Genomic DNA, 19798 nt, shown 5'->3' on the forward strand with positions numbered 1-19798 from the left:
GCATGGGAGAACATATTCGCTAATGTTATCACTACTAGGGTTTAATCTCCAACATTTATAGGGAACTCATACAACTTAACAAAAGGAAGAAAAACTATCCAATAAAAAAATGGGCAAAGGATCTAAACAGACACTTTTCAAAAGAGGACATTTAGAAAGCCAAGAGACATATGCTCCCTAATCATCCAAGAGATGCAAATCAAAACAACAATGAGGTATCATCTCACACCTATCAGAATGGCTATCAGCAACAAATCAACAAATGCCAAGTGCTGGAGAGGATGCAGAGAAAAGGGAACACTCGTGCACTGCTGGTGGGAATGCAGACTGGTGCAGCCACTGTAGAGAACAGTATGGAGTTTCCTCAAAAAGTTAAAAATGGAACTGCCATTTGACCCAGTGATCCCACTTCTAGAAATATATCCCAAGAAAACAGAAACACCAATCAGAAAGAATATATGCATTCCTATGTTCATAGCAGCACAATTTACCATAGCGAAGATCTGGAAACAGCCTAAGTGCCCATCAGCAGATGAATGTATTAGAAAACTGTGGTACATCTACACAATGGAATACTATGCTGCTGTAAAAAAGAAGAAATTCTTACCATTTGCCACAGCATAAATGGAACTCGAGAGCATTATGCTAAGTAAAATAAGCCAGTCAATGAAAGAAAAATACATGATCTCATTCATTTATGGATAATAAAGAGCATTATAAACTGATGAACAAAAATAGATACAGAGGCAGAGCAGCCTCAAACAGACTGTCAAACAACAGCGGGAAGGCTGACCTAGCAATTTTACTCCTAGCTATTTCCCAAAAAATGAAAACAAATACCTACCCAAAGACTTGAATGCAAAAGTTATAGCTTTATTAGTAATAGCTCCAAACTTGAAACAATTCCAATATCCACCAACAAGCAGATGAATAAAGTTGGTGGTATATTCATACCACGAAATACTACTCTGCAATAAAATGGAATGAACTACTAGCCATAATATGGATGCATCTCAAAAACAACTTGCTGACCAAAAGAAGTCAGAAAAAAAACAGTAACTATTATGTAATTACATTCACTTAAAATGCTTAAAAAATTCTAATGTACTATGACAGAAAGTAGATTATGGTTTGACTGGAGCCAGGATGCAATTGACTGGAGCATGATGAGAATTTTATGGGGTAATGAAACTGTGTTGTACCTCAATTGGCAGGTGGTTACACAGGCATATAAACTTGTCAAAACTCACTGGAATGTTCAGTGGAAAATGGGTGCTCATTTTATTGTATGTAAATTATTCCTCAATAAAAGTGATTCTAAAAATTAGTAACTTTCATATACAGCTAAAAAATAATTAGAAAATGTTATGAAAAAAATAGTTTATCTACAATATCAATGAACACAAAATACCTCAATTATGAAATAGTCTAGCCTTTATAAAAAGCATAAACACTGTAGTACTTAAGATAACACCTGAATGAGAAACCAAGATGGCGGCATAGGTAAGCACCGGAGTTTGCTACCTCGAAAAACGACTTCAAAAGTACAACTAAGAGACGGAACGGACATCATCCAGAACCACAGGAAGGCTGGCTGAGTGGAAATTCTACAACTAGAAGGAAAGAGAAAAGCATACCAAGACTCAGGAGGCGCGGTGCGGAAGTAAAATACTAAGGTGCGGAGTGCATGCGGAGCGGGCTGGCGGCTGAGGGCGCGATTGTCGTTTTCAATCAGGAGGGAGTCTCAGGCTATGAGCTCCAGTTCCGGGTGAGTCTCTGGGGACCCAGACTCATACGGGAGAAGCGGGACTATCTGGCATCGGTCCGAACTCGAGGGCAGCTTTCTCTCGCAGGGGCTAGCAGCGAATGCCTAGACACTGAGAAGTGGAGCCTCTGAGAGCAGCCATAACTGCTAGCCCCACCCTGTTGATCCCGTGGGACCCGCCCCGCCCAAGCCCTGCAGGGAGGCTTTTGCTGGATAGCCTAAGGCAGAGGCTAGATTAGCACCTCCCTAGAGAGCCAGGAGCCAGTGTACCCAGAGGTCAGAGTGGGACAATCCAGTTTCCAGCTCCATGGAACCATAAATGACACACCCAGGGGGCAGACTCAACGTATTGTTAAAATTGTGTAATAGTGACATAGAAATCAGACAAAATAGATGGAGGAAAACAGAATACAAAGTATAGAAACAAATCTAAGGGATTGGTTACAGAATAAAATTGACATTTGAAATCAGTGTGGGAAGAAAAAGCTTTTCTGTAAATGGTGTTGAGACATTACCTATTCATGTGGAAAAAAATGTAGCTGGATCCCCACACATAAAAATTCTAACTGTTTAAAAAATTTTTAAAAACAGAGCTAGTGGAAGTTATAAGAATAAAATACAGAGGAATATATTTGTCACTAGGGGCAAGAAGGACCTTCTGAATGACTCATATTAAACATAAAGAGAAATATTGTTAAAATTTGTTATGTTTAAAACACTTTGGTATATCAAAAGCACTATATTGTGACTCCCTTCACTCACTCTTTATTTTTTATTTTCAAGGTCAAGTGAATGGTTTTATGTAGTGAACATTCTATCTGTTGGAAGTAATAAAATATTTTTAGATTTAAAAGTTATTATAAGCAAAGTTAAATATCTAGTGGTACACTGGGACTAGATATTTTCAATTCCTATAACACACAAAGATTTGATATAATGAATGAAAAAGAAAAATAACTGAATAGAAAAATGGACAAAGGATATGTATGAACAGGTTAGTCACAGATAGAAGATATGACATAAAAATATGCAAAATTATACTCCTTTCTTCATGAAGATTTAGAAGCCTAGAATGATATAAACTCATAAGAGTTGTCATTGCCCTAACCGGTTTGGCTCAGTGGATAGAGAGAGCATTGGCCTGTGGACTGAAGGGTCCCAGGTTCGATTCCAGTCAAGGGCATGTACGTTGGTTGTGGGCACATCCCCAGTGGGAGGTGTGCAGGAGGCAGCTGTTCGATGTTTCTCTCTCAGCGATGTTTCTAACTATCCCTCTCCCTTCCTCTCTGTAAGAAATCAATAAAATATATATTTTTTAAAAGAGTTGTTATTTTGGGTAGGGGAATGGGCGGTAGGATTTGAAGGCATGCTCAAAAGGCTTTTTTTTAAAATAATAAAGTTTAATTTAAAAGATTCATTAAATTTGGCAGTATGTATATAATGGGTAAACTTTGCTATAAGTTTCATTGGAATGGATATGTGGAGGCAAAAGTTAAATGGATGGAAAAATGAAGAGAAGTTCAAGATCCAGAGATAGAGGTTGTAGTCTATTATTCTGAAGGATCTGGATATGAATGAAAATGGATGGTGGAAAATAATAGATGTGACATTGGATCTAGAGAAGAGTATTTTTTGCTTATATCTATCTTTATACAAATTCCCTCACATATATGTATATGTTATATGTACATGTAGTGTAGAAGAGGCCATTAGATAGATTAAAAACAGAGTAAGATTATAATATAGGAGAGAATGAATAAATCAATGAGGTGAATTATATTAACATTTAGACATTATACATGCTTGTCAAGGATACAGTAATTTTAGAACATGACTGCTCCTGACCTACTGATTTCCAAGGTGTTCTACCACTATGAAAATGATTCTAATGAGAATCTTATCTGTGCAATATTCTGAGTATATCAATACTTTTAAACCAAATATCCTTAACTAAATATTTTCATAGGGAAAAATGAGAAAAAAAAATTACCCTAAAAGAAATCCCCATTGCCAGGGAAAATTCAAAAGGAAGTGGGAAATAACAGCAGTTGAAAATGCCTCCATGAGGCATGGCCCCAAGGACAACCTTACACAAACTCTCGTCAAACGCTTCAAAGCCTGAAATATAAACACAGTCATATTTAGACACACTTATAATGGCCAGCAAGAAAATTACTTAAGCAAATTTTAAAATATATAGTCTTAGACTAAATTAAGTCTTCCTGATTGTTCCTGGGATTGAAATGTTCATACAAATCATTTTATATGTCATGATAGATTTGGATTACAAACCACTACACATTTTATCAAATTGATTTTTAATTGATTTGAGAGAGAGAGAGATTGACTTGTCAATCCACTCATTTATGCATTCATTGGTTGATTCTTGTATGTGCCCTGACCAGGAATCGAACTAGCAACCTTGGCGTAGCAAGAGGATGCTCTAACCAATTGAGCTACCTGGCCAGGGCCAAACACTGTTGTATTTTAATTGTTAAAAAAGATCAATTTCTTTGTGCTTAAATAACTATCTCCCTTAATCTTCCTAGTAAACAGTATAATGAAAGTATAGGTTTATATCCATCAGTTAACTTCAGAGATGAACTATTTGATTAACTTAATAATTATAAATGAAAAATATCAACATGATAAAAAAGAAAATCACTTAGAAGCTGCATAATTAACTAAAAGGGAGAACATTAAAATGTTTTCATTGGTTTAAACTTTCTATTGGAGAACGTAATTAATTAGCACTGTCTATAATTATTTATACTCCTGAGATAGTACCACTAAACTTATATATTTGTCACATCTATTTGAGAAGCTGTTATGTGAATCTTTTTAAAACCCAAATAGATTTATGATCCCTAGATAAAAATATTTTAGAAAATGTTATAAAAGATTAGCTTTTACAATAATGCAAAAATAATTGGGAACATACTTTCATAGGGAAAAATCATGAAACAAAAATATTATTGAAATTTTTCATCTCTCTGAGAAAAACGTAAAATAAAAGCAAAAAACTTTTATAGGGTACTTTATCCTTTGTTAACTAAAAAGCAAATAGTTCTCCATAGAAGAGCCACAACTCCCAAATACAAATGCTGGATAAGGGCCATTTATCTCTATGCAAATAATTAAAGACTATCTCTAATGGAGATCTTACATCACAGTGATTTCTCTTCATATCAGTAATAATGACAAGAAGTATAAATTAAGGTGCCAATATTTCTGCAAATTTTTGTTCTGTATCTTAGTTTTGCTTACAGATTCCACTTGAAATAGCTATAACAAAAATTCTTCCTCTCTTTCTTTTCTATCAGCCTCTAATATTTAAAGTAATTTTACTCACGGTACGATGGGAAATCTACCTGTAGATCGAGTCCAAGTCCAGCTTTTATTAGGATAAGGGTAAGGGCAATGTTTCTTAAAGTTGAAGACCACTCCTTACTAACATGGATGCGCTCACTGATATATGGAGCATTCCTAATGGCAAAACCAGCCAATAACATCCCTTCAAAAAAGAAAATAAATCGTGTTTGATTCAGTTCATTTTTCCAAGAGGAAAACAGAAATGTTTAATTTCCCTTTTTCAAACACACTATGTCTTTCATTACTTTGGTGAAGGGCAAGTTACACACAAGTAGAGGGGACAGCATAAAGAAATGGAAGTAAAAAATGATATATCTTAATGGAGGCAAAAATGGGAGTGGGAGAATGGGCAGGAGAATGGGCCTCAGATTGTGAATATGTACTCCCACTCCACACTCCCACCTGCTTTGGCAGAGTAAGGCACCATGGGAAAGTTTTAGGCAGGAAGTGACATAATGACTCTTGCATTTACTATGTGATGGTCTTGGTGAATAGACAGACATAAAATTGGAGGAGAGACCATTGAAAAGACTCTACCATAGTCCATAGTAGAGTTGGAAATATTGCTTAAGTTAGAACAAGAGTCAAATTTTGAAGAGGAGAAGATTCAACGAATACTTAGGAAGTGCTGAAAGAGTGTAATGGACATAGGGTGTTAGAAATAAAATGGAGATTATTACTATTACAATTTTACTGAATATTTGGATGGACTGAATACTTAGAAGATATGAGACATCTCTGATAGTGCTTCATTAATTTTCCTCTGTCCACCTGGAGGTTATGTAAAAAGGTGATGAAGAAATAGGTATAAAACAGGTCAGGCAGATGATATATCTATGAATACACATAGTGGAGATGCCCAAACAGCTTACTCAAAAACTGTAAGACTTTTTGATGCTATAGACACTATAATATTTGAATATGTAATTGAATTAGGTTATCTACAGAAAAAATCAGTGTTTCCCTAATTTTTTTCTATGATACATTTAAAATTAAGTAAAAAATGTCCTATTAAATGATAAAGCAACAAGAATCATATACTGAGTATATTTAAGTTATTTTAAAAATATATTTCAGGAAAACTGTGGGTGTATATATAAAGAGAATGCTTCTATAAATTAGCTATATATACACACATATACAATACATACACATATGAAGATGCTATATAAATTATATTACATTAAAACATTTCTAAATTATATTTATTCTGACTAGAATATGCTCATAATTTACATGTAATCAATAAAAAGAAATTAGAGTTAATTATACCCTTACCAAAAAGAGGTGGAAGTGGAGGCACTGAAGGTATTCTAATGACTTCCAAAAGTTTCCCCCCAATTACGGAACAACAAAAGACAAATAATAGTTGAAATGAATTTTTATCAGGGTAATGGTCAGGGCTTGAGATTGATGAGATTGCAAACCATATCACAACAAGTAAAGTTCCTGAAATATAAAAAAAATACATATACATATATATATATATATATATATAGAGAGAGAGAGAGAGAGAGAGAGAGAGACAGATATATACATCTGAAAATGGATTACATTTTATCAAATATCTTATTAATAGCCAGTGCTATCTAAAGATACATAGTGTAGACCATTGATTTTCAACTGGTGTGCCACAAGAATTTTTAAAACATGTAATACCTTACTGTTTAGTCAGGGGCACTGACCTCTTTTCCCTTAGATTGTCAAATAAAAAAATGACAACAGCTGTGGCTGGTTTGGGTCAGTGGATAGAGCATCGGCCTGAGGACTGAAAGGTCCCGGGTTTGATTCCGGTCAAGGGCATGTACCTTGGTTGCGGGCACATCCCCAGTGGGAAGTATGCAGGAGGTGGCTGACTGATGTTTGTCTCTCATCGATGTTTCTAACTCTCTATCTCTCTCCCTTCCTCTCTGTAAAAAATCAATAAAATATATATTTTTTTAAAAATGACAACAGCCAACACAAAACTAGCCATCAGGTGTGAATGCCCTGTGTTGAAGCCCTACGCTGAAGCATAAATATATATTATAGAATTGCATCTTACTGGTCACAATGCATAAGGTTGTGTATAATAAGTTAATTCTTGGTAACCAGAAATCTTTATATATAAGTACTAGAGGTCCGGTGCACAAAAATTCATGCACTCGGGGGGGGGGGGGGGGGGGGGCGGGTCCCTCAGCCCGGCCTGTGCCCTCTCACAGTCTGGGACCCCTCAGGGGATGACCACCTGCTGGCTTAGGCCTGCTCCCCGGGGGATTGGGCCTAAGATGGCAATCAGACATCCCTCTGGCAGCCCGGCAGCCCTTGGGGGATGTCCATTTGCCAGCAGGGAGCAGGCCTAAACTGCAGTCAGACATCCTTAGCACCGCTGAGGCAGGAGAGGCTCCCACCACCACCACTGTACTGGCAACCATCAGCCTGGCTTGTGGCTGAGCAGAGCTCCTCCCATGTGAGAGCGCCCTGACCACCAGAGGGCAGCTCCTGCATTGAGCGTCTGCCCCCTGGTGGTCAGTGTGTGTCATAGTGACCAGTCATTCCCAGTCCTTCTGCTGTTAGGGTCAGTTTGCATATTACCCTTTTACTATATAGGATAGAGGCCTGGTGCACGGGTGGGGGCCGGCTGGCTTTCCCTGAAGGGTGTCCCGGATCAGGGTGGGGGTCCCGTTTGGGTTCCTGGCCAGCCTGGATGAGGGGATGATGGCTGTTTGCAGTTGGTCACTCCCCCTTCAGGGTGGAGGTCCCCACTGGGGTACCTGGCCAGCCTGGATGAAGGGCTGATGGCTGTTTGCAGCTGGTCACACCCCCTTCAGTGTGGGGGTGCCCACTGGGGTGCCTGGCCAGCCTGGATGAAGGGCTGATGGCTATTTGCAGCTGGTCACACCCCCTTCAGGGTAGGGGTCCCCACTGGGGTGCCTGGCCAGCCTGGGTGAGGGGCTGAGGGCTGTTTTCAGGTTGGTGGGCGACTGAAGCTCCCAGCCTCTCCTTTTTGCTTTTTCTTTTTTATTCTGGAATTTATTTACCTTCTATAGCTGTCATTGGAGCTGAGAGCCGGCTCCAGCTCTGAGGCCGTTGCCAGCTGAAAGCAGGTACCTGGGTTTGTTTAGATTCTATAATTGAAGCTCTGTTGCCATCACTGGCCGCTCTAAGCTCTGAGCCCACTGACAGCTGAAAGCAGGTTTCTGGGGTTTGTTTAGGTTCTATAATTGCAACATAGTTGCATCCAGAGCTCAGAGCTGGGCTGCGGCAGGCAGGGAACCTTGGCTTCCTCCGTCACTGGAGCAAGCAAACCTCATGTTCGCTTCAGCTGCCTGACTGCCGGCCGCCATCTTGGTTGGCAGTTAATTTGCATATCTTGCTGATTAGCCAATGGGAAGGGTAGCGAAGTTACAGTTAATTACCATGTTTCTCTATTATTAGATAGGATAGGCACTGGATTTTTTTATTTTTATGTTTTAAATGTTTTTGTTGATTTTAGACAGAGAGGGAGGGAGAGAGGATAGAAACATCAATGTGAGGGAGAAACATTGACCAGCTGCCTCCTGAACACTCCCTCACTGGGGATTGAGCCAGCAACTCAGGCATGTAGGCACCTGATTTTTTAAAAGTCACTTTGCAGCAAAAAGGGTAGGTAATGACTATTAATCTTTTTGGGTAAATCTATTGAAATTATTCCTAAATTTTTTGTCAGAATGGCAAACAATGTATTTTTTGGTGTGCTGCAGAATTTTAGTAATTAGTTTCTGTGTGCTGTGAAATGAAAAAGGTTGAATATCACTGTTGTAAACTAATATCTCTTACTAGTTTGGTTGAAGAAACATCTGTTTAACATATATTCTAAAATCTCTGCCAATTTATGGGATGAGTTTTTTTTTTCTTTTATTGTTAGTAGTAGTACAGATAAGTACCCCCCACCTTTACCCTGCTCTATGGGATGAGCTTTAAACAAAGTTTCTTATTTAAAAAATATTTCAAAACTTCCTGGACAGTGTGACTCAGTGGTTGAGTGACGATCTACGAATCAAGAGGACACCAGCTCAACTCCTGGTCAGGGTACATGCCCAGGTTGAGGGCTCAATCCCTAGTAAGGGGCATGCAGGAGGCAGCTGATTGTTGATGATTCTCTCTCATTGATGTTTCTCTCTTTCCCTAAAACTCCATAAAACCATATTAGAATATTTTAAAACTATATATGAATCCTTTAGACTGCTAAGTATTTCTCAGATTATATGACATTTTTAAAATGTCATGGCAATATAATGACATTTACTTCATTTTATATTTTTAAAGTAGTTTTTCCAAGAGGAATAAGAGGATTGGTTGTGGTATGAATTCTCATATTTTTAACAGGAGCAGAATAAATTTTTGTATTGAAAGGATAACTCAGTTGATATCCTATATATAAAGCCTATATGCAAATCGACCAAACATGGGAATGACTGGTGGAACGACTGGTCGCTATGACGTGCACTGACCACCAGGGGGCATACACTCAATGCAGTAGCTGCACCCAGCCTGCAGGCCCCAGGCCAGCTAAGCTGGGTGCCAGCGGGGGCCCACCAATGGCTCTGCCAGTCGCCCAGCAGAGGACAGCGACCGGTGGTGGTAGGGGACAGGGCTGACAGACAAGCAGGCAGTGGTACAGGGTGGGGCCATCCAGAGGGCAGCAGCGGGGAGTGGGGCCGGCCAATGAGACAGCCAGCGCTGCCCTCCAATAGCCCTGCTGGTCACCTCCCACAGAGGGAGGCGACTGGCGGTAGCAGTAGGGGCAGGGATGGTGAGCGAGGGGTGCCAGGCCAGACAAGGCTGGTGCCAGTGGAGACTCCAATCGCCCTGCTGGTCACCGTGCAGAGGGAGGTGACTGGCAGGGGGGTGGGAGCGGGGCCAGGGAATGGGTGGCACCAGGCCAGCCAAGGCAGGTGCCTGTGGAGGCCCCCCCGCCATCACCTCACTGGTCACCGCACAGATTGGCCCTGATTGTCAGCCAGGCCTAGGGACCCTACCCATGCATGAATTTCGTGCACTGGGCCTCAAGTTTGGTATAAATTATTAAAGCAGATAATGGCTGGACAAAAATGAAACATGGCCTTTGGGTGAATATAAAGTATCTTAGTTATGTATAGGAAGGAGAGGTGGGCAGGGTAAGAAAAAATAAGGTAGTAGACATCTTGTTTCTAGCAACTAGATACTAAGAAAAGGCCCTACTAATCCAAATGTGTTTGTTTGTTTGTTTATCTAACAGAAGAATTTTATTTTTTAACTGAATGTATTGGGGTGAAATTGGTTAATAAAATTATATAGGTTTCAGGTGTTCAATTCTGTAATAAATCATCTGTATATTATATTGTATGTTCACCATCTGATGTCAAGTCTCCTTCCATCACCATTTATTCCCCCTGTACACTTTCCTTCCTCCTCCCACCCACCTTTCCCTGAGGTAACACCCTACTCTCCACCATACTGCCTGTGTCTAGGAGGTTTTTTTTTCTTTCATTTTTTTCTTTTTGATTAATCCCTTCACCTTTTTCACCCAGCCCCAGGTGTTAGTCTGTTCTCTGTGTCTATGAGCCTGTTTTCATTTTGTTAGTTTATTTTGTTCATTAGATTCCACGTGCAGTGAAATCATATGGTATCTGTGTTTCTCTGACTGGCTATGTCACTTAGCATAATACTCTGCAGGCCCATGCTGTCACAAAAGGTAAGATTTCCCTCTTTTGTATTTTTCTATGGCCACGTAGGTTCCATTGCGTAACTGTACCATGATTTTCTCAGCCACTCATCTACTAATGGGCACTTGGGCTGCTTCCAACTCTTGGCTACTGTAAATGATGCTGCTATGAACATAGAGGTGTATATATTCTTTCTAATTAGTGTTTCAGGTTTCTTTGTATTCCCAGAGGTGGAATTGCTGGGTCATAAGGCATTCTATTTTTAATTTTTGAGGTAGCTCCATACTGTTTTCCATAGTGGCTACACCAGTCTGCTTTCCCACCAACAGTGCACTAGGGTTCCTTTTTCTCCTCACCAGTACTTGTTGATTTATTGATGATAGCCATTCTGACAGGTGTGAGGTGGTATCTCATTGTCGTTTTTAATTTGCATTTCTCTGATCATTAATGGCATAGATTTTTATAAAGTATGAATGACTTTAAATTGCCATCTCTAAATTAAATGGCTACAGTCATTTACTAGAAATCATAGTTTCTAATGCTTTTTCGGGTTCTTAAAACAGCTTATGTGATGCCTTTTTGGCTTCATAGTATTGCCAAGGGTAAAAGAGGAAGATTTTGACAAATTAAAGCAGGAAGTTAGAACTGAGATTCTTGTCCTCTTCCCTCTGACCATTTCTTACTCCACAAAACTGAACATTTGAAGGACTGAACTCTTACTAAAAGAATAGTCCAGAAAATGTTATTCTGCTGACAAAGAGAAAAGGTGGTTTGTCTGTCTTCAGTGACCTCTGGGAGGTAAAATCACCTCTGAAAATCCATATATAAATTGGCCTCAAATAACTTATGTTTAAGCAGAAATGTATATGATTTGCATGGTTTTGGAGCCTCCAAACCATAAGCCTACCATAAAAAACATCTTTCCACAGAACTATCCCTAGGGCAGTTAGTAGATGCTAGCTCAAAATAACCCTAATAAACATTACTGATTTTAGATGCATAAAAGCCCAAATATAAAGTCCCACTGAATCTGAAATTAAAATAAAAACTTACAGAGATAGAAAAATGGTGACAGATTAAGTGGGACCTACACTGACATTCTCCCAGAACCAAGCTGTAATTACAACTAAAATATAGGAAAACCATCTCAAACAATGAATTGAAGACTAGCTGGAGGGAACCTGATAACCAAGGATGGAAAGTGGAGACTGGATGGAGACTGGTAGGAAGGACAGAGGCACAAGAGGGCTGGCCAGGCTCCCACAGGGAGCAGCTAAAGTCCTGGAGGGATATCTCAGCTGTGAGAACTCTAGAGTCTAAAGCCCAGGCTGGGCTCCCAGCCCAGAGCACCAGAACTGAGAAAGGAGCCCACATAACATCTGTCTTTGAAAAGCAGCAGGGTGCTGTCTACCAGGGAGGGACAGCAGGCACCCGCTTAAAGGGCCAGTGGACAAAATTACACATCAGTCACTCATCTTGGGCTCTACGAAAGGAAGGGTAGAGTGGAGTAGAGCTGTGTGAGGAGAATCCAGGGTTGAGGGCTCTGGGGTTAGAGCTAGGAAGGCAGCCACCCTGGTTTCCTGTGCTGAGTCATTCCCCTGTATTGCAGAGGATATATTTCTCAAGCAGACATTTACCATCCAGGCAGCTTTTGCCTGGGGGGAAGCAATTGCCCCACCCTGTTGGAAAACCTTGCCACATTCTGTGTAGTCTATACCTTGCTGTGGTCTACAGCCTGAGGCTCATTAAGAAATTGAGAATAACAATAAGACTGCAGGCAGGGGTGGATCTCTGGATGCTTTGCATCTTTGCCTGATCAGCTTCTAGACCCAGGGCGAGGAATAGCAGACATTGGTGCACATCTTGGTCCTTTCTAAAGGTACCAACCCCAGTAGAGAGAGCCACAGCTGTAGATTGCTGATAGGTTCAAGCACGGTATTCAGAGCCAGTCACAAATAGCATCTGATATTATTCTGCACCCTCCAAAAAAGTCATAGCAGATCTACCTAACACATAGAAACAAACCTAAATAGGCAGCCCTAATGGGGAGAAAGAAAAAAAAAAAAAAAAAAAAAACAACAAGCCCCAAATGAAAGAACAAAAGAATTCTCCAGAAGAGCTAAATGAAATGGAGATAAGAAATTTATCAAATATAAAGTTCAAGATAATGATTATAAGGATTCTCAACAGTATGAGAAAAGATATAAGAACTATGAAAAATTACAAGTTAGAAATGAAGAATGACATAGCAGTAATAATACATAAGAAGGAATAAAGAGCTGATTATAGGAAGCAGAAGATCAGATCAGTGAATTAGGAGATAGAATAGAAATAAATCACTCAATCAGAGAACTCAAAAGAAAAAAACAATTTAAAAACAGGAGGACAGCTTTAGGGAGCTGTGGGACAACATGAAATATAACAATATTCACATCAAAGGAGTGCCAGGACATGAAGAAAGTCAGCAAGGGATAGAGAACCTGTTTGAAGAAATAATGGCAGAAAACTTCCCTAACCTGGTGAAGAAAACAGTCACACAAGTTCAGGATTTTTAGATATTGTACTAACCTTGCATCCCAGGAATAAATCCTACTTGATCATAGTGTATGATCTTTTTAATTGTTGCTGGATCTCATTTGCTAATATTTTGCTGAGGATTTTAGCATTTATGTTCATTAGGGATATTGGCCTATAACTTTCTTTCATCGTGGTGCTTTTATCTGGTGTTCGAATTAGAGAATTAGGATAGTGCTGACATTTCTTGCAATACTGGTTTGTAGTATGAACTCCTTTGTGCCTTTGTGGTTTTTTCTTTGGGGTGGGGACATGGGTCTGGAAAGCTCTTTATTTCACCTTCAATTTTTAAATGATACACTTGCTGGATAGAGTAGTCTTCTTTACACTTGCTTTTCAGCATAAAAGTGTATTGTTTATAAGTATTTTGAGATTTTCCAGCTGCCTATTGAATTCTAGTTTAATTTTCATAATACCCATATTTTAGTGATTTTAATACTTAAAAAGTTTTCATTTCATTTCAAAAATTTCAGTTTAGTAGCATAAAGATCTAATAAAAATTGATGTTTTATTTGCTCAAACTTAAAAATACCACTGCATTCTATTTTATTTATTTATTTTTTAATCCTCACCCAAGGATATTTTTTTCCATTTCTTTTTAGATTGAGTGGAGTGGGAAGAGCAACATCAATATGAGAGACACATTGATTGGCTGCTTCTTGTACTTGCCCTGAGTGGGACCAGAAATCAAACCTGCAACACATGTATGTGCCCTTGACCCGGAATCAAACCCATGATTCCTCAGTGCACAGAAAGACACTCTAAACACTGAGCAATGCCAGCCAGGGCTGAATTCTAGTTTAAATCTATTGTGGTCTCAGAGTATACACTGTATAATTGCAATTCTTTTAAATTGTATTATCTTAATGAAATCCAAAAACTTTTGTTTAAAGTATTACATGTCTCCTCTTTTCCCCAATTAACCCCCCTCTCAGCCACTCCTACCCCCTATCTCCAAGGGCAAGCCCCCACCACCCCAGTGTCTGTGCCCATTGGTCATGCTAATATGCATGCATATAAATCCTTTGGTTGATCTCTATCCCCCCCACTCCCCTGCCTTCTCCACAAGGTTGGACAGTCTGCTCAGTGCCACCTTGTCTCTAAATCCATTTTTGTTCATCAGTTTATGTTGATCATTATATCCCATATATAAGTGAGATCATGTGATATTTATCTTCCTCCGACTGGCTTATTTGGCTTAGCATAATGCTCTCCAGTTCCATCCATGCTGTTGCAAATAGTAAAAGTTCCTTCTTTTTTTTATAGTGGCATAGTATTCCATTGTGTAGATGTACCACAATTTTTCAATCACTCATCTGCTGATTGGCATTTAGGTTGCTTCCAAATCTTAGCTAATTTAAATTGTGCTGCTATGAACACAGGGGTGCATATATCCTTCCTAATTGGTGTTTCTGGTCTCTTGCGATACTGTCCTAGAAGTGCGATTACAGGGTAAAATGGGAGTTCCATTTTTAACTTTTTCAGGAAACTCATACTGTTTTCCACAGTAGCTGCACCAGTCTGCATTCCCACCAGCAGTGAAGGAGGGTTCCCTTTTCTTCACATCCTCACCAGTACTTGTCATTTGTTGATTTATTGATGATAGCCACTCTGACAGGTGTGAGATGGTATCTCATTGTTGTTTTGATTTGCATCTCTTGGATGATTAGTGACTTTGACCATGTTTTCATATGTCTCTCGGACTACTGTATATCCTCTTTCAAAAAGTTATCTACTCAGGCCCTTTTTCCATTTTTTGATTGGATTGTTTCTCTTCCTTTTGTTAGGTTCTTTGCGTTCCTGTCAATTTTGGGGATTAAACCCTTATCTGAAATAGCATTGGCAAATATGTTCTCCCATGCAGTGGGCTTTCTTGTTGTTTTGTTGATGGTGTCTTTTGCTGTACAGAAGCTTTTGATTTTGATGTAGTCTCATTTGTTTATTTTCTCCTCAGTTTCCATTGCCCTAGTGCCGGTGACCAATTCCAACATGTCATAATTTCAAGAGTTTCATCAAAAGGTTGATGAGACTTGGGGACTCAACAGGGTTGAGTCACACATGTAGTCATCAGCTGGGAATGGCTAAAGGTATTTCCCAAAACCTGAATAGGAAACTGACTGTGGCTGCCAGAAAGGGCATCTTAATCTACATGTTATTGCCTCCTACTGGCCAAACACCTGAACAGCTGTAGGCTATTCCCCACACTGACAATGCTTCTGTACCCTTTGAAATCTTACCCTTTGAAGTGTATTATCTCCACCTTGCCTTAGGACAAATTGTGTTAATAAAAGCAAGGGTCCTAGACAAGGAGGGAGTCTTCAGCTCCTTTAGCTAAGCTCCTCTGACCTCAATGCTTTTCAAAATTATATTTCATCTCCAGATTCTCTATTAGTCCCCGGATTCCTATGTCATCTATGCACAGCCTTTTCCAGATTCCTGAACCCTTCTTGATGCTAGGAAAAGAACCCCGGCATCCTTGGAGCTATATCGGTAAACATTGCTATGACATATGTCTGATATTTGCTGCATATGGAGTCTTCTAAGATTTTTATGGTTTCCCATCTTACATTTAAGTCATTTAATCTTTTTGAGTTTATTTTTGTGTCTGGTGTAAGTTGATGATCTCGTTTCATTTTTTTTGCATGCATCTGACCAAATTTCCCAAAACCATTTATTGAAGAGACTGTCTTGACTCCATTACATGCTCTTGCCTCCATTGTCAAATATTAATTGAGCATAAACACTTGTGTCAATTTCTGGGTTCTCTGTTCTGTTCCATTGGTCTGTTCTTGTGCCAGTACCAGGCAATTTTGAGAACCATGGCTTTGTAATATACTTTGATTTCTGGTATTGTGATCCCTCCAATTTTGGTCTTCTTTCTCAGGATTGCTGTCGCTATTCAGGATCTTCTTTTATTCCATAGAAATTTTTGGAGAGTTCATTCTAGGTCTATGAAATATGCCATTGGTATTTTTATTTATTTATTTTTTAAAAACATATTTTATTGATTTTTCACAGAGAGGAAGGGAGAGGTATAGAGAGTTAGAAACATCAATGAGAGAGAAACATCAATCAGCAGCTTCCTGCACGCACGCACGCACACACGCACACACACACACACACACACACACACCCCTAAGGATGTTCCTGCAACCAAGGTACATGCCCTTGACCGGAATTGAACCCAGAATCATTTAGTCCGCAGGCCAACGCTTTATCCACTGAGCCAAAAAGGGGAACCATTGGTATTTTAATGGGGATTGCAATAAATCTGTAAATTGCTTTGGGTAGTATAAACATTTTAATGTTGTTGATTCACCACTCCATGAATATGGAATGTTTTTCCATTTGTTTGTCTTCCTCTATCTCTCTTTCAATGTTCTGTAGTTTTCTGAGTACAGGTCTTCTACCTCCTTAGTTAAGTTTAATTCTAGGTATCCTAATTTTTTTGTTACAATGGCCAATGGGATTGTTTTCTTAGTTGTTCTTTCTGTGAATTCATTGTTGGTGTATAAAAAAAGCCAGATTTCTGGGTGTTAATTTTATATCTTGCTACAATGCCAAATTCATTTATTAAGTCTAGTAGGTTTTTGATGGAGTCTTTGGGGTTTTCTATGGACAGTTTCATGTCATCTGTGAATAATGACATTTTTACTGCTTATTTTCCAACTTGTATGCCTTTCGTTTCTTCTTCTGGTCCAATCATCATGGCTAGCACTTCCAGTGCTGTATCAAAAAGGAGCGGTGCAAGTGGGCATCATTGTCTTGTTCCTGTTCTTAGGGGAAATGAATTTAGTTTTTGCCCATTGGGTATGATGTTGACTGTAGGTTTGTCATATAGGGCTTCTATTATGTTGAGGTATGATCCCTCTATTCCCACTTTGCTGAGAGTTTTTATCAAGAAAGGTTGTTGGATTTTGTCAAGTGCTTTTTTTGCATCAATTGATATGATTATGTGATTTTTGTCTATTTGTTTAAATGACATATTAAATTTGACTTGTGGATATTGTACCATCCTTGTATCCCCAGAATAAATCCCAATTGATCATGGTGTATGATATTTCTAATATACTGCTGGATCCGATTTGCTAGAATTTTGTTGAGGATTTTAGCATCTATATTCATCAAGGATATTGGCCTGCCTTTCTCTTTCCTTGTGGTGTCCTTATCTGGTTTTAGAATTAGGGTAATGCTGGATTCATAGAAAGAGCTTGGAATTATGCCTTCCTCTTGAATTTTTTGAAGAGTCTGAGGAGAATAGACTTTGGTTCTTCTTTGAATGCTTCATAAAACTCCCCTGTGAAACCATCTGGCCCTGGACTTCTGTTTGCTGCAAGATTTTTGATTACTGCTTTAATTTCTTGGATAGTTATCACCCAATTAAGATTTTTTTATTCTTCCTGATTGAGTTTTGGAAGCGTGTATATTTCTAAGAATATGTCCATTTCGTCTAGTTGTCCAGTTTGTTGTAACAGAGATGGTCATAGTATTTTTTCATAAAACTTTGTATTTCTGTGGGGTTGGCTGTTACTTCATCTCTTTCATTTCTGCTTTTGTTTATTTGGGTCCTCTCTCTTTGCTTCCTGGTGAGCCTGGCTAGAGGTTCATCAATCTTGTTTATCCTTTCAAAGGACCAGCTCTTGGTTTTATTGACCTTTTGTATTGTTTTTTGGTCTCTATGTCATTTATTTGCACTCTGGTCTTTATTATTTCCTTCTTTCTTCTTACGCTGGGTTTTTCTTGCGGCTCTCAAATTCTTTGAATTGCTGGGTTAGATAATTTATTATCATTTTTCTTGGTTTTTTTCAGGTAGAACTGTAGAGCTATGAACTTCCCCCTCAAGACTGCTTTCACTGTGTCCCATAGACTTTGAATTATTGTGTTTTCATTGTCCTTTATTACCAGGATGCTTTTTATTTCTTCTTTGACCTCCTTGGTAACCAAATCATTGTTGTTGTTGTTTTAATTAAATCTTTATTGTTCAGATTATTACAGTTGTTCCCCTTTTTCCCCCCATAGCCCCACTCCACCCAGTTCCCACCCCACGCTCTGCCTTAACCCCTGCCCCCCGTCCTCATCCATAGGTGTACGATTTTTGTCCAGTCTCTTCCCGCACCCCCCACACCCCTTTGCCCCCAAGAATTTCCAGTCCACTCCTGTTCTATGCCCCTGATTCTATAATATTCACCAGTTTATTCTGTTCATCAGATCATTCACTTGATTTTTAGATTCACTTGTTGATATGTATTTGTTGTTCATAATTGGTATCTTTACCTTTTTCTTCTTCTTCCTCTTCTTAAAAGATACCTTTCAGCATTTCATATGTTACTGGTTTGGTGGTGATGAACTCCTTTAGCTTTTTCTTATCTGTGAAGCTCTTTATCTGGTCTTCACTTCTGAATGAGAGTTTTGCTGGGTAGAGTAATCTTGGTTGCAGGTTCTTGCTATTCATCACTTTGAATATTTCTTGCCACTCCCTTCTTGCCTGCAAAGTTTCTGTTGAGAAATCAGCTGATAGTCGTATGGGTATTCCCTTGTAGGTATCTGATTGTTTTTCTCTTGATGCTTTTAAGATTCTTTGTCTTTTGCTCTTGGCATTTTAATTATGATGTGTCTTGGTGTGGTCCTCTTTGGATTCCTTTTGTTTGGGGTTTTCTGTGCTTCCTGGACTTGTAAGTCCATTTCTTTCACCAGGTAGGGGAAGTTTTCTGTCATTATTTCTTCAAATAGGTTTTCAATATCTTGCTCTCTCTCTTCTTCTGGCACCCCCATAATTAGGATGCTGGTATGCTTGAAGTTGTCCCAGAGGCTCCTTACACTATCTTCATATTTTTGGATTCTGTTTTCTTTGTTTTTCCAGTTGGGTGTTTTTTGCTTCTTCGTATTTCAAATCTTTGACTTCATTCTTGGGATCCTCTAGTCGGCTGTTGGATCTCTGTATAATATTCTTTATTTCAGTCAGTGTATACTTAATTTTAGTTGGTCCTTTTTCATATCCTTGAGGGTCTCACTAAATTTATTGGCACTCTCTAGAAGATTCTTGAGTAACCTTATAACTGTGGTTTTGAACTCTATATCCAGTAGTTTGCTTTCCTCCATTTCTGATATTTTCCCTGTTTCTTTGACTCTGCATTTTGGCTGCTTCCCTGTGTTGATAGAGTGGCTTTCTGTGCTAGGTGTCCTGTAGGGCCCAGTGGTTCAGCCTCCCCAAATACCTGAGGTGGACACTCCCGGGGCAACCCTTTGTGGGCTTGGTGCACAGTCTTGTTGTAGTTAAGCCTTGATTGTTGTAGGTATCACTGGGAGGAATTGAACTCAGGCCAATTGGCTGTGAGATTCAGCTGTGTCTACGGTGGGAGAACTTCTGTGCTGGAGACACCCTTCTGGGGCAAGACTTGCTTCAGTGGGGCTTTGGTGCTCA

At 39.2% G+C, this 19798-nt stretch overlaps 1 protein-coding gene across 1 annotated transcript in view; it reads right to left on the reverse strand.

Moving 5' to 3' along the window:
- Positions 1 to 19798, reverse strand: part of LOC118667055 (sodium/hydrogen exchanger 9B1-like) — an 86686-nt gene that overhangs the window by 52487 nt on the left and 14401 nt on the right. The window contains exons 3-5 of the mRNA XM_036329687.1: positions 6416 to 6586; positions 5137 to 5279; positions 3756 to 3883 (exon numbers count right to left, since the gene is read on the reverse strand). Coding sequence (XP_036185580.1) covers positions 3756 to 3883; positions 5137 to 5279; positions 6416 to 6586 — 442 coding nt within the window. The remainder of the gene's footprint in view (positions 1 to 3755; positions 3884 to 5136; positions 5280 to 6415; positions 6587 to 19798) is intronic.

Source organism: Myotis myotis, unplaced genomic scaffold (genome assembly GCF_014108235.1).
Source record: "Myotis myotis isolate mMyoMyo1 unplaced genomic scaffold, mMyoMyo1.p scaffold_m19_p_1, whole genome shotgun sequence".
In the NCBI taxonomy this organism is placed as follows: domain Eukaryota; kingdom Metazoa; phylum Chordata; class Mammalia; order Chiroptera; family Vespertilionidae; genus Myotis; species Myotis myotis.